At 34.1% G+C, this 21,955-nt stretch overlaps 3 protein-coding genes across 3 annotated transcripts; all 3 read right to left on the bottom strand.

Annotated features, from left to right (window-relative positions):
* Window positions 1-469: 469 nt before the first annotated feature.
* Window positions 470-5,690, bottom strand: LOC111891984 (pyrophosphate--fructose 6-phosphate 1-phosphotransferase subunit alpha). The gene is made up of 18 exons (XM_023888046.3): window positions 5,487-5,690; window positions 4,833-5,005; window positions 4,630-4,742; window positions 4,463-4,537; window positions 4,281-4,394; window positions 4,126-4,193; window positions 3,683-3,766; window positions 3,532-3,585; window positions 3,355-3,435; window positions 3,186-3,279; window positions 3,015-3,088; window positions 2,811-2,921; window positions 2,621-2,722; window positions 1,809-1,913; window positions 1,598-1,714; window positions 1,414-1,517; window positions 783-948; window positions 470-705 (listed from the first exon to the last, which is right to left on the bottom strand). The coding sequence occupies exons 1-18, from the start codon at window positions 5,574-5,576 to the stop codon at window positions 586-588; spliced, it is 1,845 nt and encodes a 614-aa protein (XP_023743814.1). The 5' UTR covers window positions 5,577-5,690; the 3' UTR covers window positions 470-585.
* An 8,448-nt stretch (window positions 5,691-14,138) lies between these two features.
* On the bottom strand, window positions 14,139-15,768 carry LOC111891979 (bZIP transcription factor 60). The gene is made up of 3 exons (XM_023888039.3): window positions 15,210-15,768; window positions 14,749-14,972; window positions 14,139-14,655 (listed from the first exon to the last, which is right to left on the bottom strand). Exons 1-3 carry the CDS (start codon window positions 15,602-15,604, stop codon window positions 14,381-14,383), a joined length of 894 nt encoding a protein of 297 aa, XP_023743807.1. The 5' UTR covers window positions 15,605-15,768; the 3' UTR covers window positions 14,139-14,380.
* Window positions 15,769-19,100: 3,332 nt separating this feature from the next.
* Window positions 19,101-21,728, bottom strand: LOC111891985 (mitotic spindle checkpoint protein BUBR1). The gene is made up of 11 exons (XM_023888047.3): window positions 21,422-21,728; window positions 21,130-21,189; window positions 20,871-21,015; window positions 20,611-20,768; window positions 20,454-20,535; window positions 20,306-20,372; window positions 20,168-20,222; window positions 19,911-20,076; window positions 19,741-19,832; window positions 19,453-19,530; window positions 19,101-19,372 (listed from the first exon to the last, which is right to left on the bottom strand). Exons 1-11 carry the CDS (start codon window positions 21,625-21,627, stop codon window positions 19,312-19,314), a joined length of 1,170 nt encoding a protein of 389 aa, XP_023743815.1. The 5' UTR covers window positions 21,628-21,728; the 3' UTR covers window positions 19,101-19,311.
* Window positions 21,729-21,955: the final 227 nt, after the last annotated feature.

Below are 21,955 nucleotides of genomic sequence, written 5' to 3'. Positions count from 1 at the left end.
TTTACAATCGTTTACAATCCTTTATATAGGAAAGGGTAGCGTAATATTTACACTTAAATTATCGACAAACAAAACATGACATTACATAAAGTAGGAAAAGACCACACACCAAATAAAGTAAAGGCACATCTCTAGAAGTTGGAAATAATAAAAAATCAAAAAGTAAAGTATTAAACTTAGATATTTAGGTGAGGCTTTTAAATTTGTAGCTTTTTGTACAATTATTTGGTATGATATCCCGTTTAAGTTAATAATTGTCATTATTTATTTCTTAGTGTTTTTGTATATAGCATTGTTAGTAAGTCCATATATATTTAAAATAATTGGTAGGTTTTTGTAAGCAATATGATATAAGAAATGGGACACAATGTTGCTTGAAACACCCTTTGAATCCTAAAGAGCATAGTAGTGGTTTGGTACTTTGATAGGAGGAAGATCTTCAAAAACATATGTGCTATGGAAGCAAAGCTAACTCAATCCTCACACAATTTTGTTCATTTATCATTAAAAAGATAATAATAACAAGTGTGAAGCATTAGAATATCATTCCACATTTTCCTGAGGTTATTAAAAGAAACTACTAATCTAAGCACTTGTGTTAGTAGGTGAGGACATGATAGAGAGAACATTTGTGACTGATGACATGGCGCTCAGAGCCGCTTTCAAAACATCCTGAGAACAACCCGGTTTCACAATACCTCGTACCTACACAAACACAAAAATTCAAAAATTCAAACCTTAAATAACATAAATTTATATTATTGTAAAGATAAGAACTAGACCTTTTCAAGATATTCATTTAGCTCTTTAATACGACCCATATAATCAAGATCCTCAACATACAAACTCACGACCCGTGAATCAGCACCCGGCCCATCAAATTGAAGTGGTCCAGGGTTTCTGTAAATATCATCCAACAACAATTTTCTCGCGTTTTCTCTTAGCAACCTGCACCAATAAATCTCATTTTTAGTATAACCTGACCAAAAAACCCAAGAAAATTACAAAGAATATCCAAAATGGGAGGAATCTATTCAAATAAAAAGGTGTAACAAATGACCATATCTTTCATTGACAAATACCTTTTTGCTGCAAAATTCACTTTCTGAATGGTCCTCACAACAAAAAAAATATTTTTTTTTTAATTAAAAAAATCATATATTCTAAACTACATGATTTTTTTTATAGATTTTGTTAGTAAATTACAAATTTGGTCCTAACGCTTTACACAAAATTGCAAGTTCAGTCCAAAATAAAACATTGTCGCGATAATGTAGGATGTCAAAAAAGACCTAAGGACGATATTGGGACAATTTCAAAGTTTGGATTGAAGTTGCACGTTTTTGTAAAGCACAGGGACCAAAAAGTGGTTTTGCATTGGTCCAATTGTGAAATATGAGGTGAGAGACATACCCGTATACTTTGCCTCTCAAATCCACAATAGCAGGATGAAGAAGCGGTTTTCCAATTGTCATTGCGCGTGAACCACCAACATCATTCTTTATGGTCAACATAGCCTACAAAAAAAAAGTCAATGGTCAAATCTAGATAGATATTTTGACTTTTTTTTTTAAAAAAAAAAAATTGTGAGACTTACGGTTATAGGAGCAGCACCACAGCGCCACTTGTTACAAGGATTCTTCAAGTTAGTGACAGTCGCCATATAACCATTCAGACCAGCTGCCAGAATATGGTAACAAATATGTCCTAGCACCTACATCATAATTATTGCTCCATGCTTTGGTAAAGGCTACAAAATATTTAAAACTTATATCTAATTTGATGGATAAAAATGGAAAGAAACTTACGTAGGCATAATCACAATCAAATTTTGATGGTAAAGAGCCTCGAGCTTGATACCCAAAAAAATGGCAGACACCATTGAATTTCTTCCCCTTGTATGAACCTTCTTTCTGTATTATTATTATTTATTATTAACATTCACATATAATTAATAAAGTAAATTAAATTGTTGGTCCTGACTCCTGAGTATACTCTTAATTTTGTAATTTTGGTCCCAAAACGTTTTTTTTCTGTTGCAATTTTGGTCCATATTTGAGATTCTCATAACATTATTGGTCCATGCTCCATGTTTTAGTTTTGGTCCCTTAGTATATCTGATTTGAGCAATTTTGGTCCTCAAAATATAGTCATTTCACCAAAAATTTTACTAAAACAGTAAAACCTCAAATAAGGACAATAATTGCAATAGAAAACTTTTTGGGAGAGGGATCAAAATCACAAAAAATCAGCTATACTTAGGGATCAAAATGTAATGTGCTCTTAATATATGTGCTAGAGTAATTTACATTTTTGATCCCTTAGTAGTTGATTTTTTCCATTTTGTCTCAAAAAGTTTCCTTCTTCAGTTTTGGTCCTTATTTGATGCTCTTGTGACATTTTGGTCCTTGTTCCAAGTAAAATGACTATAGTATCTTGGCATCTGGGATCCCTCAATATAGATGAGTTTTGCAATTTTGATCCCCATATAGTTATTTTTACTTGGCACAGACTAAAATGTTACAAAAACCTCAAATAAGGAGCAAATTTGCAAAAAAAAAAAAAAAAAAAAAGTAATTGACTCTATTTATATACCAATGTTGTAGGGTTGATATGGTACCTGGCGTTTGTTCATTTCTGCCTCCACGAGTTCAGCAAGAAGCTTCTCTGTTTCAATTTGAGACAACTGTGCTGAGTCATCAGATTCTGGATGGAGGAGAAGCTGCACATTGGGAAACCTATTTTATAAATTATATAAAACTGCTAACATATATAAAAGGTTTAAAATATTAATAATAATTAAAACAGACCTGTTTTCTAATAAATGGTGGTAAAAATTCAAATAAAGCAGATGCCCAAGGTGACAGTTGCATTGATATTTTATCAACAGAAACACCTTGTCTTAAAAGAATATGGATTTCCTGGAATGGGAGTAAAGTATGTTAATTTGTCATAAAAAAGTTGAAGTTGAAACTTTAGAATCAATCAAATATATGGAGTGGACATTTAGTTACCTGCAACAGGGCATAAATTTCAGGTATGCTTTCTATAAGACCTTCTGGAAGTAGGATAACACCATGGTACTTCTCTGGCTCAATAAATAAATTTTAAAGAATAAATAAAGATAATATTACTAATTTTTTAATCACCATTATAAAATCAACAACAAAATGACCAAAACGCACCTTCTTCTGCCCTGGCTTGGACTGCATCACAAATCTGTTTTGTTAAGTCAAATATAGTAAGCTTTGAAGCAGCAACCTCTTCAGCAAGAATAACCTACAGAAAGCTCCACAAGGTTAATTTGGGAACAAAAATATTACTATTATATCAGAATGAGAAAATAATTCATACCATGTTTGGGTGTGACTGTAGAGTGCATTCCAAGGCCACATGAGATGCCTTCCGACCCATGAGTCGAATAAAATAGTAGTACTGAAAGGGTTGAAAAACTGAAAATCAATTTTCACTAAAACCAAAATTAGCAAAATATGTTTTGCTTTTATTAATTATTTTTGAATTTTGAATTACCTTCTCTGCTGAAAGTGCATCTGTGCAGACATTGCTGATTAGCTGGGAGTTAACCTGGATTAAAAGACAAAACATGTTCATAATAATCACTTTCAAAAGATGATCAATTGAAATATTAATGTTGATGTTTTGAGATTATGAAAATTCACACCTTGCAAATTGTATCAAAACCAACATTTGCTTCAACAAATTGGTTCTTAAGATCTCCATTCAAAGTAACAGGTACCCCAACAACCTAAAATATTGAAAATAGTATCAACAGTATCATATATATTTAGAACAGTAAAGACAATTACAATTTAGTCCCCCGAGTTATCTGATTTTTGCAATTTTGGTCCTTATTTGAGGTTTTGTAACAACTTTGGTCCTGCTTCCCAGCAATATGATTTCATTTTTGGACCAAAATTGCAAACATCGGCTATGCTCAGGGACCAAAAGTAGACATTTTATTTGGAATATGGAACAAAAATGTTGCAAAAAGTTAAAAACCTCAAACAAGGACCAAAATTGCAAGAATCAAATATACCCACAGACCAAAAATGTAATTTAATCTACAGTAAATTATTATTTTGTAAAAAATAATAAAACTTTTACCTTTGTGGAGCATTTTGCTTCAGCAAAAGTCTCAGCAAGCTGAGCAGCATCAGTGTTTGATGTCACCCCTTTAAATAAAATAAATCAGGTTTCATTAATAAACAAATAAAAAGTTGAATTTCAATCATTATTTTTCTATTTTTTTATAACATTACCTCCAACAATGATAAGGCCATCCAACTTTAAAGCATTACATGCAGCCATTGCAGAATTGACTTGTTCTGTTGTTCTTATTTGATCCTTTGTGCGTCCCAGAAGATCATAACCACCTTCAAAAGGGTAAAACAGTCACTATTTATTTACCAAAATTGTGTTTGCTATAAAATATTAAAATTACCTTGATTTTTATAGGTTGCAAGAACATCATCTGTGATCTCAAGAGTTTTTTGAGCAAATAAACCTTCAGAACCACCTGGTCATATGCACAACAGAATTCCTTTTAACAAATATCATGCTAATTGTCAACTTGAAAAGAAGAATGTATATTAAAAAATATATACTTACCAAGAAATCCTAACAAAATACTTTTAGGGTTGTGAATTTTAAGAGCTTCATGAAGGCCCCAAACAACATTGTGCCCTCCAGGAGATTGTCTACCACAGAAAACCAGTCCAACCCTGAAATCAAAATTTTGTAAAGGTATGATTTTCTTTTTCTGTGAATTTTTAGATATTTCTACACATACACACATAAACACACAGAATTACCTCAGTGCAGGATGTGTGCTAATAATCCGAGCACCAGGGACTTTGGCTGTTGCCCTAAGAAAATGAGCCAAACGCTGACCATATGTGTGAGGAAACGATTGACTGATAGTGTGGCCACCAGATGAATCTGCCACAGTAGTTGCATCACCAAATTCTAATCGCACAGTAGTTCCCTGGATACAAGTCCATAACAATGGTTTGTAAGGTCTATCTTCTATGATACTTACTTATTCACGTAATAAGGAAGCTAATTAAGTAATCTGCATTTGTAAGTTATTCTTTAAAAGGGCAAAAACACGAAACCTATTTCAACCGCATAAACCTGTCACAATCATGGTGACAAGGCCACCAGAATAATGATGCAGTTAACAATGCATAATCACAAAACGCCAGGACGGAAAAAACAATGCATATATCACAAAAAGCGTTTGATATGCATTTAATTATCATTTGCAGATGATTTGTACATGTTTCATGGAAGCGACGAATAATCAAACAATCAAAAACGGCAAACACAAACCGTAAAATCGTTGATCTGCTGATTCGGTCCAGAAAATTATAAGGTTATAAGATGTACATTACATGAAGTACATATATAGAAGGAATAAGAACAAGGAAAACGAAGAGAATTGGGGTGTAGTGTAAAATAGAAACCTGAAGGCAGGGAGGAAGTTCCGGCTGATAAAGCGAACGACTCTTTTGAAGATGAGAAAGCTCTCTAGGAAGTCCATAATCAGATTCCATTACTCAGATAAGAAATGTAGACGTAAATTGTAATTGTTGTGCTCTTTGAAGATGAGTAAGACGCTCACTCTGTTTTCTTCACCAGAAAGACAGAGTTGGTGGAGGGTTTTGGATTTGAAAAAGAAATCAGGTATGATTTTATAGTCGTAAATGTCAAAGAAACGACACTGAGTTGGGCGATATTACCAACCGACCCACCAACCATATGGATTTTTTGCCCATTTTACCCTTTCCATTTTACGATGGCAAAGTTTTCCATATTCGAAATGGCTGTTTCATTGATAATTTTTTTTAGTAACGATTCTAATGTCACCTCACCTCTACACGTGATTGATATAGCATGCGAACAAATCAAAAGCATTTGAATGGCCTCTGAAACGTTAAATCTAAACCATTAAGAGATTTATACATTTCCAAGATTTGAAATTATTTGACACTAACTAAATAGTTCAGTTTAACACTAAGATATCGGAACAGTGTTATCAACAGACATATATAGATATTTATAATTCTGAAATTCTTTGTTTCTTGAGTTCGCGGTTAATTATAATACAATCTACTTATGATATTTTAATATGTAACTCCTCTTTAAGATGATAATAATAGGAAAAGAGAAAAGAACAACAATCAAACAGTTTTGTTAGAAATTTGTGTGGATTTTTGGGAGCGTTTTAAATACAATAATAATGTTTTAGGGGCTGATGAATTGATTAGATAGTGACAATCGATAGGGGTATAGTAGGGATGAAATTTTGTTTTGCACAATTATAAATAATAAAGTAATTTACACATTTGGTCCCTACCCAAATTCACACGTCCATTCACCAAAAATGCAACATAACATCCAAGTAGCTTGACGGTAGCTAAATGAGTCCCTTCCCTTCCCTCTAAACATGATGAATTTGAACTTAACATATATTGATAAATGTTTTCTCAGGATAAACCATAGACGTCGAGGTTCTTGATTATTACCATTCATTAGAGAACTCCTTTGATATGATGACTTGAAAAGAATCAAGAATTTAGAGAAAATCATGTTGAAAGAGTTTTGTTTCTGCTAAGTTTGCATCTAATCCCTATAAGGGATCTTTGTTCAATTACGCGTGGCAGCTCTATGTCCATCTCTTATGACCCCACCATAATCCTAATTCCAAGAGTAGTCTTCCTTACTCCTTCAAATGTTTGAAGATAAAAATTCCACAAGATTGAGATAGATATGTTTGAATTTCAATAAAAAAGGTAATGAAATAAGAAAGCACCTCGACAAAATGTCCATTTATATATAATAATTTGCATTGTAGCGGATATAGTGTAGTGGTAAAAGTGTGATTCATTTTATTAACCCCTTTAATAGTTAAGGGGTCTTTCGGTTTGATGTTACATGGTTTTAAAATTTTGTTGATCCCACATTAATGCATATGAAAATATATAAAGTAAAGAGGAAAATGCATGACTAGAAGAATTGTGTGAATTAAGTCAAATGATCTAGTTGAGGCATGATTGATTCAGTGATGTGACTTTTTTTTCGAGTCGGTTACCCTTTGATGATATATGGTCCATTAGCATCAAATCACACACAGCAATATGTTTTATAACATCAAGTTACTGATGCGTTTACGTATTATCAATGCGCAACCGACTCGTAAACAACAACTATATGTTTCCGTTTCAAGAATATAAGATATTATCGTCTCACAATCACTCGTGATAAAATCCATGAAGTGATTCAAGTGAGCGTGAGTTTAATCCAATACTCAAATCTTATTTCAGGAGTACTCATGAACACTGCAGCAGACTTTTGCTATGTCTAAACACGTCAGACAATCTACAGTCGGATTTATGACAGTCTTACCTCATTACCTACTTCCAAAGTATGATTGACTATGGATGTTTGAATAATGTTATTATTCCGGAAGTCAAAACATACGAAGTGAAACACAAGAATAATCAAATCCAATATGGTCTCAATACTTTTGAGTATAAATAAAACACTCATTATTTAATCACCATATTGATTACACATTGTTCATTGCATAATGTTTCGAGTAATCAACTTAATACTTGAATTAAAACAATAGTTATCACATGCTCCAAGCATGCACACCATGTTTACCTATGGTCCCTACTTTGTGAAATAGATCAATTTAACACATTGCCAATGATGCTCGTTTCACAATTCCAAATCCTTATCATAAGTGTAAGAATACCAAATTCTTCCACTATTAGAATGTATTAGATTCTAATCTTTTATGCAATGATCCTTTTGTAACGTCATAGCACCAAAGTCACAAAGACTTTTCCAATGATATTACAAAGCGTTCCATTGGAAATTGTTACACTGACAATTACATAGATACGAAGTCTCACATTCAAAGTACATTCCTTTGAACATCCTTCTTGCATAAAAGTTTCTAACATACACATAAATTCTTAATATCCAGCTTCTATTATGGAAACCTTTCCATATTTCCCATATGACAACTCATTCCTAATAGAATCCTATCTATTCCTAATAATGTCAATATAGCCCATTCATTACTATACTTCCAACTGCCCACAAGCGACCAATCATTAGCGAACTTTATATCGTCCTTGATGGTTGTTTAACTATTATAGTCATATCCGGTTCTAGTCATTTTTCCCTCTTAATGCCCTAGGCATTTGGAATAGACAGAACGGTTGAATATTACAACATATGCAATCGATCCTATACTTGAAGCATATGGGATAGGATTCATAACGTCTTATGTAGCGACCCGTGTCCGGTATGGTAATTCCTTGGTATTTATTTTGTAGTTTTGTAAGAGGGACTCGGCGAGTTCATAACCTGACTCGCCGAGTAGGGTCGCGATTTCGAGCACGTGTGAGCCGGGGACTCGGCGAGTCCATATCCCTGACTCGGCGAGTCCATCCGTCTGGGTGAAACCCTAAATCCCCGGGTTGCCCACTATTTAAGTCACCTTATAGCCCCATTCTCGTCTCCCTCACCCTGAGAACACTGTGAGAAAGAACCCTAATCCACCCTTGTGTGAGCTAAGTGTTTTGTGCCATTTTGTGAAGGTTTGAAGAAGGAGAAGAAGCAAGGAGCAAGGAGAAGAGGTGTAGTGCAAAGATCCAAGGGCAAATCTGAGTTATTTGAGGTATTTTCGGATTTCCCCTCTTGTTATATGCTTTAAACCTCCATTAGAGCCCTCCTAGGATCTAGTTGATGCTTGTTCCAAGCCTTATGTTTGCATGAATGCCTTAATAAGTCGAGATATCTTTAGATCTGAATGATTGGGGGTTGTAGAGCCCAGATCTACTGCCTTTTTGGAGTTACTTTGCATAATAACCATAGATCTACCCATTTTGTGCATCTTTTAGCCTTATTTCCCTTATTCATGAGGTTGTACACGTAAAGTTGGAAACTTTACGTGGTAAATCAGCTTATTGGACTCAGATCTATCAATTGTATGTGTTGGATTCAAACAAAATCGAGTAAAAATCAGTTGCATGGCGGCAACTCGGCGAGTCGGGAAGAACGACTCGGTGAGTTGGGTCGCGAGTCCCCGATTCCTTCGTTTTTATCAGTATCGAGTGGATCCAGTGAGTTAGAGAGTGGACTCAGCGAGTTGAGAGTAGACTCAGTGATGGAGTGACTCGGTGAGTTGTTCTTATAACTCGGCGAGTCCAAGGCAATCTTCTTAAGCTCAAGAACAACTCATCGAGTTGTTCATAGGACTCGGCGAGTCGGATGAAGATTGTCTGAGTTCTTGGATCGGGAGAGTACTCGTCGAGTCGATGCCATACTCGACGAGTAGCAGCGAGTTGAGTCGAGGTGTGAGAATAGGGACTCGGCGAGTTGGCGGCCCAACTCGGCGAGTCAGGTCAACTATGGGTTGACTTTGACCGAGAGTTGACTTTGACCTGGGGTAAAAGAGTCATTTTACCCAGTGCAGTGTTTAGTATTTGATTGAGCATGTTTATGGACTTGTAGTCAGGGAGATACCGGAGCAGCAGCAGTTAGCCCTCAGAGCTATTCACTCAGCAGCTAATTCACGAGGTGAGTTCCTTTTCAGTAGGAGCGGGTCTAAGGCCACAATGCCGGCCCGTTAGCTAGCAGTAGTATCCAGATCTTTATCCGACGCAGTAGTTAGCATGTTTGAAGCCTTCGTGGCTCAGACAGGATTATGTGTGTTCATGCTAAGTGATACGTTATGTTATGATCAGTTAGCTTCGGACTCCGGTTCGATGTCAGCTTCGGACTCCGGTTCGATGTCAGCTTCGGACTCAGGTTCGATGTAGGGGACAAGGTCCCAGTCAGCTTCGGACTCGGTCTGATGTGAGCTTCGGATTGCGGTCCGATGTAGGGGACAAGGTCCCGGTCAGTCAGCTTCGGACTTCGGTCCGATGGAGGAGGGGGGGGGGGCAAGGCCCCAGTATGTGCTTGATATATATATTATTGTATGGTATGTGGTAATTTGGGGGAGCTCACTAAGCTTCGTGCTTACAGTTTCAGTTTTGGTTTCAGGTACTTCCGCTAGCAGAGGGAGGAGCTCGGGTTGATGGCATTGCACACACCACAACTTCAGCTTTCATCCTGGGAGTTGATTTAGTTCCTGATTTTTATATGTCATGGATATGATACAGTTTTCCGTACCGTGGTTTATTATTATTTTGAGATGCATTATGTATGGTTTCATGATATGACACTCAAATTATGGTTTTTGGTTATGTTGGAAAACGAAATTTTTGGGTCGTATTTTTGGGTCGTTACATCTTACATAAAGTCATGATACTTACTAGTTTCTTGCTATAATATTTCCATATATAGAATTTCCAATGTTAAAACATTCCAACTTGATATTCATATATACTCATGACTAAGTACGATTCAAATTTCTCAATCTAAACTTTTAGATTTGGAATGAAGTATCGGTTCCTCTCCTTTACTTTAGCAAAACAACTTTTCTATAACACCGTAAATTTTCAAACAAAATTTTCATTTTTAAAAATCACATAATTCTCATAAGCACACTTCACAATTCTCCAAAATGACAATTTATCAAAAACACATGTTCATAAATTGTTTAAAACACAGTCCAGGATCCTCAAAACAATCAAGCTGGCGCCTTCCCGTGATCCTGAGAACTACCTGAAACACATAACACATAACACGGTAAGCACGAAACTTAGTGAGTTCCTCAAAATACCACACATATCTCATTAGCCTCTCATGGCTATGCTCGAATAAGACCCTCCGGTCAATATGTCTTAGTGGGACCCTCCGGTCCCACAACTCGGGTGGACCCTCCGGTCCTAACTCAGTAAGCTCAGTATAATACACAACATAAATCACAAAGACATAATGCAGGATATCACAATACTCAATATAAACACATAAGACCCTTCGGTCACACGAAGATTACCACTCTAGGTAAGTATAGTGATATGACTCACCTCGTAAGCAAGCAAACGAATAAACCTCGTACACGAATCACCGATCCAGCCTTCGCCTAACACATATGATAATTATCCCTAATTAACACTCCAATCACAACTCTAAATAAGCCAAATGATATCGAAAATTATATTTTTTCCTAGTAAATTAATGTATTTGTCGGTAAAACCCTTTAATGACGGATTTTGTAACGAAAATTGTGTATCGAAAATTAGACTTTTTCCTATTACCCAACACCTAAAGTTGTGCAACCTCTGGTTTTTATTTCTAGGTCCACCACTAGCTATAACATATAAACTTCCATGGTACAATACCTTCATAAGAAAAGAAGAAAAACTCCAAATAAAATGCTATATTAAATCTTATAAACGAAAAGTATTATAGTGTAATACACATACATGAAAGTATGTTATTATTTCTTACATTGGCGCTATATAACAAAAATGTAGATCATTGTAGTTGATGAGTCCAAATTCCTCTTTGGGGGTGTTCTGCATTTCATTAGCTTTTGTTGGAATTCTATTTTCAATTCCATTCGGTTCCTGTGTTTGGTTGGAAAAATAGAAAGAATTGAATTTCTATAAAATATCATGAAAAGTGTCATTGAAATGAAATGAAAAAAGCTTCCAATATCACAAAGAATTAAATTCCCAAACTCATGATTTAATAAAACTTCTATTTTGACAAAAGTAGCTGATAATGGATAGCTGGTAATGTTTTTTTAATTTTGTTAAACGCTATGTGATATCTTTTAGATTTGGATCGTTTTGTTTAAACTAAATGAACAAATAACTGAAATAGTCCATGTGGTTTGGCTAAAGTTGCGTGTTTGATCCCTATCTTTTGTTTTGCACTCGGACCATCCTCACGTTTTCTTTTTATTACCCACCTAGTCCTAGTCCTTGGGTCCGTTAGTCTTCAATTCCAAACGTTAAGTCCCCCACGTGCTTCGCACATGAGGGGTATTTTCGTCATCACTAAATTCGGGAAAGAACTCAAAAGCTCCCTCAGCACTTCTGCAAAAGATCATAGAAATCAAAAAAGTTCGAATCTTTAATCTTGAATCTTGAATCTTGAGTTGATTATACGAAATCAAGAACAAAAAGGGAATAAGGGTATTAAGGTAAATCATATATACCTAAATGTCCTTGATTTGCGGCGATATGAAAGGGATCGTAGCCATTGTTGCCGACGATTGATGCAATTTGAAGATCGAGGTCTTTCAGATGCAATTTGAAGATCGAGGTGTTTCAGATGCAATTTGAAGATCGAGGTGTCTTAGAAACTGTAGCAACATAAAGAGGGGTTTCTCTTTCTTGATTTTGTTTCGATAATCCGTCGAGGCCAACACTCTGAACGATTTCAATGACTTTTGATAAATTACCTCCTCTAGAAGCGAGATGAAGCAAAGAATCCCCACATTTTCCTGATGAATCTTTGGGTTTCTTTCTGTCGACACCGAAGCTCATCTGTCTTCCCATGGCTATTCGAAAGCTCTTTTGTTTCTCCATAGCAGAAACATGAAAACTCTGTTGTTTTTCCATCTTTCCCATTCGAAAATTAATCTGTTTCTCCATAATCAAGAGCCAAAAGATGAATCTTTTTGATGAATTACTAACCAAGAAACTTGAATAACATTAGATTTCCATATTCGAATCTGTGGAAAGACTAGATTCTTGATGGAAAGTTGAAAAGGAGTCAAGAGACATGAAATGGAAAAGGGGGCAAGTTCGATGAATTTAAAGATTAGATTGAATGATCCAGAGAGAATGCTTTTCGAATTAGGCAGATGAAGAAGGAAAAAGAGAAATGGTCGCCATGAGAGGTAACATCGATGGATGGATGGTGAAGATGGAGCCCAATTCAAATATTATAAAAATGACGAATATACCCCTCATGTGCGAAGCACGTGGGGGGACTTAACGTTTGGAATTGACGACTAACGGACCCAGGGACCAGGCGGGTAATAAAAAGAAAACGTGAGGATGGTCCTAGTGCAAAACAAAAGATAGGGATCAAACGCGCAACTTTAGCCAAACCACAGGGACTATTTCAATAATTTGTTCAAACTAAATATTAAAAGTTTGTAGCGTAAAATAAATTTTTTTTGTTCAAAACGAAACGTTTTGTTAAACACTAGAAGCTCCCAAACGCAGTGCTCGCCCTATCTCCCCATATTCTTAACCGGCGTTGCAAAATATTTTTGGAAGGGATGAAATTTGTCAAAGGAAATAGAATTAAAAGAAATTGGAAATTGTTTTGTGTATGATTTGACATGGAATGGAATCAATGTTTTGTTTTGCTGACATTGAGTTGAATAAGTTTTTATTTGGTTTGTACATATCTATGAAAGGAACTAAAAAATAGATTATATAAGTTGAAAATATATAAGTTTTAAACAAGGTTCTAAAAAGTTTGTTGCGGTTTCGTCGTTATTCCAAGGCTTGTATTTGACAACGTATTTTAACAAAATATCACCTTAAGTCATATATGTATAGAAATAATGAATAATAATAGGAAATATATATAAAATTATTAATTAAATACAAAATAGACACCTTAAGTAACGCCTTACAAACGACGTGACACCCTTCATAAAAGTTTGAGGGTTTACATGGCCATCAAGTCACACCTAACGTTATTTACTTTATCTTGAACTAATTTGAATGACTTTTTATTATACGAAAAGTTATAAAAGATTATCCATCGAAAAGTTAAATCACTTCCTATCTTTTATGCTTATAATTATTCCTACCCACTCAAACTATAATAAATCACCATTCAATTTCATTTTATTTGATGCCTTAATGAGTTAGTTAAAAAATATAGAATGATGACACTTGTCATAATTTTATTTGGTAGGAACATTTATAAGCATAAAAAATAGAAATGAATTTAATTTCTCTTGCATTATTGAGAGGGGAAAAAAACTATTTATGAGGTGTAAATTAGCAATTAGTTCTAGCTCTTGAAAGAAATGAGATATTGTTGGTAAGTTATGAGTTTTGAATATCGTTTTTGGCTATTTCAGCATCAATGCCCAATTGCCAATGCCCATCCCAATCTGTGTATTTTGCAAACCTACCGGACAAAACTCTTGATCCCAATCAAACAACAAATCCGACCCAATCAACTTTTTATATCAGTCATTAACACCTTACAGAATTGCCATAAACATAATAATTACCATAATGTTACATAGAATCAGTCATCACCAACAAAAAAAATCAAAAAACCAAAAATAGACAGGATCAACAAGAGATGACCAAATGAATATCACAAAGTTTAAGCCCAACACCTCAAAAGTCTCTCATTCTCTTTTCTTTTATTACCCATGTCTTGTTAAAGAACCATAAAAGAAAAATCAAAAAACTACTAGGATTTTGCTTACAAATTCTAGAGAACAAAGGCTTGATCTCATTCTTGACCTTGAAGATTTGAATCTTTTTCCAACCAAAAGGGAAAGAGGCTCTCTACAGATTTTACTTCCCTCCTTCCTTACAACCAGATTTGGTAGTAGCTTTTCTTCTACCACGGTTTCCAGTTGAGCTGCCCCTAGTTTTTGCAGGTGCAGGCTGGGAAGAACGAGCTGGCAAACTATGCACACCAACCAAAGCAGGGAACCCAACAGCAGGGATTCTACAAAAAACAATCACAAATCAATACAATTTCACTTCAATGGTAGATATGGAGATGAAGAAGATGGATGAAAGTTATAGATGTGACACTTACCCAAGAAGAGCACAGCAGACTCCTGCTTGGTTGTGGAAGCATTGTATGCCTTACTACTATGTAATGAAAAACGTAGTGCTTGATTTTCTGCTATGAAACATTGGAGCATCGAACCTAATCTCTTGCATTCCGCTTCATAGTATCTACTTTTCATCTCTAGATCTTTTACGTACATCTTTTTCCTCTCTCGAGATCTTAGAGCCGCATCTTTGTTCCTCAGTTGCCTGAAATAATCATTTGTTACTTACAATTTAAGCAATACTTAAATTGAGATGACAAATGATAACTTCGAATATTGCTAATATGTAATTTGCCGAGATATTGGTAATAGCATACAGATCATGATCGAAATTCGAAATCAAGCATGGAATATTACAATTTAGGCTAGATCTAGGAAGATACTTCCTTCGACGTTTTTTAAACCCAAAACAAAATACGAAAGACTAGTTAATCATAAATACCTTTTACGCTTCTTGTCGAGGGGATCATTGGGATCATCATCGGAATTCTCCTTTTCTTCTTTGTGATCAACGATAGCTTCGTTGTTCTGATCCTCCACCGAATTATCTCCATCAGAAATATCGACAACTTCACCGGATTTTTCTACGTCTAAAGGCGAATCAAGCAAAATATCATGGAAGAACACATCGACCGCATCCTGAACCGAGTTCAACGCATCAGCGTTGTGAGTTTCGTCGTCATCGTTTAAAAGCAGCTGTTCGATATCATCGACAGACAAAGGAGACTGGCTGTTGGCGTGATTTGGTGATGAAATTGGAAGGATAGGGTTAGGGGAGGGATCGGAGAAACTGGCATCAAAGTCAAAGAGGTTATCCCAATCGATTTGCTCTTCCATAGAAAGATTTACATGGAGAGGGGTTGTTTTTTGAAGAAGCTTTGTGAGGGAGGTTATGTATATGGAACAAGGGGCGGAAGGTTCCAGGAAATCAATATTTGGGAATTAGGGATTTTCCGTTTCAATCTTGTTGACGAAGAAACCGCGTGTCACTCATCCAATCAGAATTCACCATTTCATGAATCAAATAAATGTTGCAAAGCGACCAAGCATTTGCTGACCGCATATAGTTAGGGTCGTAAACGGAATGGACTGTGCGTGAATCGTTCGGCGGGAAATTGGTTTATGTTCGTTTATTTAATAAACGAACGAACATTAACACAAATTCTCGTTCGTTTAGTTAATCGAACAAACATGAACAATGATATTGTTCGTTTATATTATTCGTTTACACTTGTTTATATTCATTCATATAAGTTCTTTTAACGTTCGTTTAGCAAGTTCACGAATAAACATGAACAAGAAAACTCGTTCATTTATCCGTTCGTGTTCGTTTATTTGTTCGGTAAACTTAAACGACAGAATATGAACAAACCTCGTTCATGTTCGTTCGGTTCGTTTACAGCCCTACACCTAGTTTATCTTTCAATATTTGGAAGACTTGCAAGATGCAAGTGTATGGGGCATTATTTTGCAAGATGTTAAACTTGCATTGCATTTGTGTAGATGCTCTAAGGCTTTTGAACAATGTTTCAAAAACATGGTCGGTCGAATCGGTTGGACCGAAAACCGGAGAAATAAACGGTTCAGCTAGCGCTGATTTTATGTTTATTTTTTGAATCGGAATAAACATTGATTTTTACAAAAATTCGGTTGAAACGGTTAAATTAAATAAAAACATAAAAATGAATTATAGATTTCTCTGAATAAAAACACATGATAAAAGTTATAAAGTTTTTTAATATATTTATATTCATCTAAAACTATATTTTGTTTCTGTATTATACTTTATTTTATTTTTGATGTACGTGGATTGATGTAGAACTTACATTTATGTGTTTTTAATGTATTTGGATTAATCTTCAACTTATATTTATTTGTATTTATAATTTATAACTTATGAATGACTTTGTGTGTAGGAAAATACGAAATAAGATGGAAATTATAGAAACTAACTGACGGCCGAACCGGTTTAAACCGGTCACCATACCGATTTAACTAAAAAACCGATTTTGAAAACATTGTTTCTGAAAACCCGCTACAATTACAAAATAGGGTAATGTTATTTATTTATTTTTTTAGATTGCAAAACTTTTTTTAGTAAATTTGTACATGGGTTTTTTTTTGTCGTAACGTTACCGTATATGAATTCTAGACTTGATTGAAGAACTTCATCGTTTTCATTGTTAGGAGAACCAAAAGTATCGAAGGCAAATAATATAAATACGTGTTGATTATCTATACAAACTTTCTCGTGTTTTGCTATTTTATACAAAACATATTTAAATCAGTTTGTCCTACAATGAAACACACATTCTTCAAGCTTACAAGGTATGAAACATGTTAGATCTTTCCTCCAAAGCATCAATCACGAAGTTCACAGGTACTTCTTTATTAACGGAAACACCACCACACCAAAATACATCAAAAAGGAAGTCCTTAATCATGTCATGACACTTAAAACGTGGAGCTCTGTACAATCTATTGCATTCTCCGAAAAAGAGTCTAAACATGTCTTACGACAAACTTGACATATTCCATCAACCGGAAATAATGACATCATGAGGTGATACTTAAGGATAGTGTGATGTTCCAAAAACAACATATGTTGGTCTAGGCGCGATGCTCTCAAATATTGAAAATCGCACTCATATCAATTTATCAATTCATACCGTATATAGTTTAACTATTTAATTTACATTTTAGCATCTTTTATCATTTTATTCAAACGTTTATAAATATCTAAAATAATAACTAGGGGTGAACATAATAACCGAAAAACCGAACCAAAACCAAATTAACCGATATAACCGAACCATAATAACCGAACCATTTAAAAAACCGTTGGTTCGGTTTCTAATTTTTTTAATCCGATAACTAACGGTTCGGTTATGGTTTTATAGGTTAACCAAACCGTTATTAACCGAACCGCTATCTTTATATTTTAATATATAAAAATTATATATTATATATATAAAATCATATAGTCAAACTTATTTAAGATCCATTAAAAATTTGAAAATATAATCCATTAATCCTCACTTATCAGAAGACGGACGAGCAATCAAACCATCAAATGCTGGTCACACAGACACACATAGTCTTTCAATCATGCATTGAGTTAGATTATTGATTAATGTTGTAATTCCTAATCGGCTAGTTCTGTAATTTGTAAACATTATTCACAATTAGTTTAATCTTCACACTCATAATCATAATCGAAGGTTTCTCACACCGTTAATCCTAATCAAAGATTGTTTGGACTTTATAGTCCTATTCGAAGGATTTTTTTGACTTTATAATCAAGACTCCTAGATAAGTTACGTTTTTGGTCCGTTGGTACTTTGTGATATATTAAGAATGTATTTTTTTTGAATTTTTTTTGACTTTTTTTATTTACTGTATTCTGTGATATATTAAGAATGTATTTTTTTTTTTTTAATTTTTTGACTTTTTTTATTTACTGTTTTCGACTTAATCACATTGAATGTATATGAGTGATTGGTTTTTTTTATCCAATAACACATAATATGAATGTTTGGCTCTTTTATTTTATAGTTTTGATTTAACCGTATTAAACGTGTATGAATGTTTGACTTTATTTTAATATTAATATCAATTATTAATATATGAAATTATTAATGTCAAATTTTTTAATGTTTTATATTTTGATTATGACTATGTGTTATCTCACTCTAAGTATATGAATGTTTGACTTTATTTTAATATTAATATCAATTATCAATATATGAAATTATTAATGTCAAATTTTTTAATGTTTTATATTTTTATTGAATGTTTTTTATTTTGATTATGACTATGTGTTATCTCACTCTAAGTATTAAAGGTATACATTTTATTCTATTACTATAAGTTAGATTACAAACATTGGCGTTGATGACTTTTTGGTATTCTATTTTCATTTTTTATGTCAATATACTTTTGTCGTTTATATTATTTTGAACATTATGATTAAGCAATATTAACCATTAACCAAAACCGGTAACCGATAAAAACCATTAACCATATCCAATGGCTACCAAAATCCATTAACCAAATATAATGGTTATGGTTCGGTTATAACCAATAACCGAACCAAACCGCCCCATACACACCCCTAATAATAACAAAATGTTTCATTATTTTTGCAATTAACCTTATTTGTTAAATTTGTCAAATATTACATTAAAAGATAATTTTTAGATAAAAATTTATTACATTTTTATTTACTAAATTTTACATAAAATGCTAAAAGAGTCTTATATTCTAACTTTATAGTCAAATGAGACCATATTAATCTCTCATCATAAAACAAACTTATAAAGGAGAGAAGAAATGATTTAAAAATGAGATAAGCATATGCGTACACTATCTCAACAAATGATTGAGCAATGTCTTAACAAACCTTTTACAATATGAAACCCCACAGTACAACTCTTTTTTCCATGATTAAACCAACAGTAATCAAGCTTCATAGACAAAAAGTCTACCCTTTAAGAGATTTTCAAACAACAACACCACTTCATATATTATAATCCGACAAATCATCATCTCATACTGCTTGGGGGAAAATGGCATAACGGGTTTTCCCTCAATATCTCTGTTTCCCTGTTTTAACATAACAAAACCAGTGAAAATGATGATACTATTTGTTATGAGGGCTAATAATGTCAATTTGCATTACTTACTTTTTGAGGTCTTTACCATCCTTGTCCCTGAGCTGCAGTGCAGAAGCGCCTCCACCTTCATTTCTCACATTTTGAGGTCTGAAAATCGATAAAAAGACAAAATGATTTATGATATATATATTTATCAAAACACTAATAACTTGTCACAGCATCTTATCTTACTTGTCTTTTCGTTCAAATTTCAAAATATATACACCATAAAAGTCCTAGAGTGATTTTTGGTAATTCTTTAATAATTGATTAATAAGTAGCAATAGGATAAAGAGAAAATAATTAATAATTACTGACCCTAAGCATTCTTCATCCACAAATACTTCAATACAAGGAAGGGCAGGGGCAGGGGCAGGGGCAGCAGTTCTAGCAACAGGTCTCTGTGGAATCTGAAATTTGAAAGAAATATAATTGAATTTGAAGGAAATATGACAATTGAAATAAAGAGAATAATAAATTAATAATACCTTATGTGATGTCCACTTGGCAGGAATCGCATTATTCTCTTTATTTCTATCAGCTCTTCCTCCAAGAGTATTCCAGTTTTTCAACTCCGGCTTTGATGATTCCGGCTGCTGCTGCATTGAGCTCCTCCCCGTTGTCTCTTTATAAACCTTGAATGATGCAGCAGCCCTATCAAAAAGTTTTTTATTTTTTTTATCACAATGTATATGCTAACAACTGGTTTGAAATAATAATCAAACAGGTTATATCATTTGCTCACCCTTCTTGTTTTTGTCTTTTTCTAGCTATTTCAGAACTTTCCAGAGGCCGATTTCCTAGCAGTTTAAAAAAAAATTAGTATATTAGTAATAGAAAGAAATAGATTTTTTTTCGCATATACTCATTAAGAAATTCTCACCACTGTCTGCTCGAGCCAAGATGGTTCCAAAGCTTCTGGTAGGTTGACGAGTGTCCATTGATTCCTCCTAACCATTTTGGATTTTAACATCAATACAAACATTTTATCATATCACACTTCAACAAACAAGTAAAATTAAAGAACATACTTCAATGGCTTTTGGTCTACTCATCGAACGAACGAAAAACTTCTTGTAAGCTGACTTTAGCTTCTCAATCGGTTGAGCATTCCTGTAGTAAAGTAAGATATATGAAGAAAGAAACACAGATATGATAAGATGGAATGTGTAAAGATAACATGCATACCTTGCAATCCCACATTCGTATATGTCATTTGCAGTTTTGATCTTATTCTTTGACTCCATGTGGGTAGCATATGATATGTAAAAGATGGAATGTATCTCGCCAATTTTATTTGTATCAAGGAAACTATAAACAACTTCAGCATCATCACAATATCCAGCCTGCAAATGCATAGCAGCTTAGTTATTAAACCAAACAAATGTCAAGATTCAAGGATAACCACCAATCCTGAGCGTTTTACAGTGATAGTGATAAGAACTTACATACTCCAACCACACTTTAAGATAACGAAGATCGTTCTTATATTGTTCTTCATGCCAAAAGGTTCGCACACATTGTTCAAGGATAACCACCAATCCTGAGCAGTCTCCACCTGGAGGAAAAGCGTCTTGTACCCACTTGATACAACTATACAACGTAATTGAAAGGTTATAATACTCATTTCGGACTTAATTAGGCAAATTCCACATCACAACAACAAAAGATGCAAGTGTAAATGTGTCCAGATTTATCAGAACTTACTCAATCCATGGTTGTAGAGGATCTTCACCTTCATACTCATCAATGGCTTTAATCAGCTTTCTGATAGAAGTTAGAAACAATAATAAGACAATCAATAAATAGTTGAAGGCAAAACGAATGAAGATTTTTTTTTTTCTCCAATTTAATCCGGATGTGTATTTCTTTTCGTTCGTTCATTTAGTTATCTTATACCAGTTTCGTCTTCAAAGGAATCAATTGGAGTTTCTTCGATCTTATACTCTGCTCATGTAAATACAATATGAAATACTAAATAATTAAGAAAGATTGTGACCTTCGAGTGTCAATGAGAGAGTTTCTGATTTGAAGATCCGAATTGGATTTGAGGGAATCATTGAGGAGTTTTACGTTGCGTCCTCTCTTCAATGGTCTGACGTTCTCTTTGAAGAGTTCCCACTCGTTACCAGTTTCTTGTTTAGAAGCTAGGAACTCCGTCTCTGGATCCATAACCATGTTTCTGGGATCGACAATGTCCGCCATGGTTGAGAAATTTGAAATTGCAAACCCTAGGTTTTCAACGGTTAGGTTGGGCTCTGAGATATGTTTTCAAAATTTGAAATTATAGCCGAAGATAAAGACAAGGAGCCTATTTTATTGACCACCACAAATCCATTTTGACATCGATCACTAGATTTTTTTTTTTTTCAAAAGTTTTACATGAAACAACGTTTTTTTTTTTTTTTTTATTTTTTATTTTTATTTTTATTTTTTTTTATTTTTTTTTTATTGGAGTTGTGTTCACTTATCATTTACACCAACTTCAACCAACTATTAAAACCAATTATAGATGCCAATAACACAATTACAG

The sequence above is a fragment of the Lactuca sativa genome, chromosome 2 (genome assembly GCF_002870075.4).
Source record: "Lactuca sativa cultivar Salinas chromosome 2, Lsat_Salinas_v11, whole genome shotgun sequence".
Taxonomy (NCBI): Eukaryota; Viridiplantae; Streptophyta; class Magnoliopsida; order Asterales; family Asteraceae; genus Lactuca; species Lactuca sativa.
Note: the sequence above shows the minus strand (reverse complement) of the source record. Positions and strands in the feature narration are given on the sequence as shown.

Bases quoted from the DNA above. Each gene is read 5' to 3' on its own strand.
- LOC111891984 (XM_023888046.3), bottom strand. From the start codon at position 5,576: ATGGAATCTGATTATGGACTTCCTAGAGAGCTTTCTCATCTTCAAAAG. The intron at 3,436-3,531 runs GTAATTCAAAAT...CAACCCTTTCAG, and splicing joins ATGCACTTTCAGCAGAGAAG to TACTACTATTTTATTCGACT. The intron at 3,280-3,354 runs GTATGAATTATT...AGCTTTCTGTAG, and splicing joins TACAGTCACACCCAAACATG to GTTATTCTTGCTGAAGAGGT.
- LOC111891979 (XM_023888039.3), bottom strand. From the start codon at position 15,604: ATGGAAGAGCAAATCGATTGGGATAACCTCTTTGACTTTGATGCCAGT. The intron at 14,973-15,209 runs GTATTTATGATT...TGATTATTTCAG, and splicing joins CTCGACAAGAAGCGTAAAAG to GCAACTGAGGAACAAAGATG. The intron at 14,656-14,748 runs GTAAGTGTCACA...TGTTTTTTGTAG, and splicing joins GTCTGCTGTGCTCTTCTTGG to AATCCCTGCTGTTGGGTTCC.
- LOC111891985 (XM_023888047.3), bottom strand. From the start codon at position 21,627: ATGGCGGACATTGTCGATCCCAGAAACATGGTTATGGATCCAGAGACG. The intron at 20,373-20,453 runs GTATGTTCTTTA...CAAAATGGTTAG, and splicing joins GTAGACCAAAAGCCATTGAA to GAGGAATCAATGGACACTCG. The intron at 19,531-19,740 runs GTCAGTAATTAT...ATCGATTTTCAG, and splicing joins GTGGATGAAGAATGCTTAGG to ACCTCAAAATGTGAGAAATG.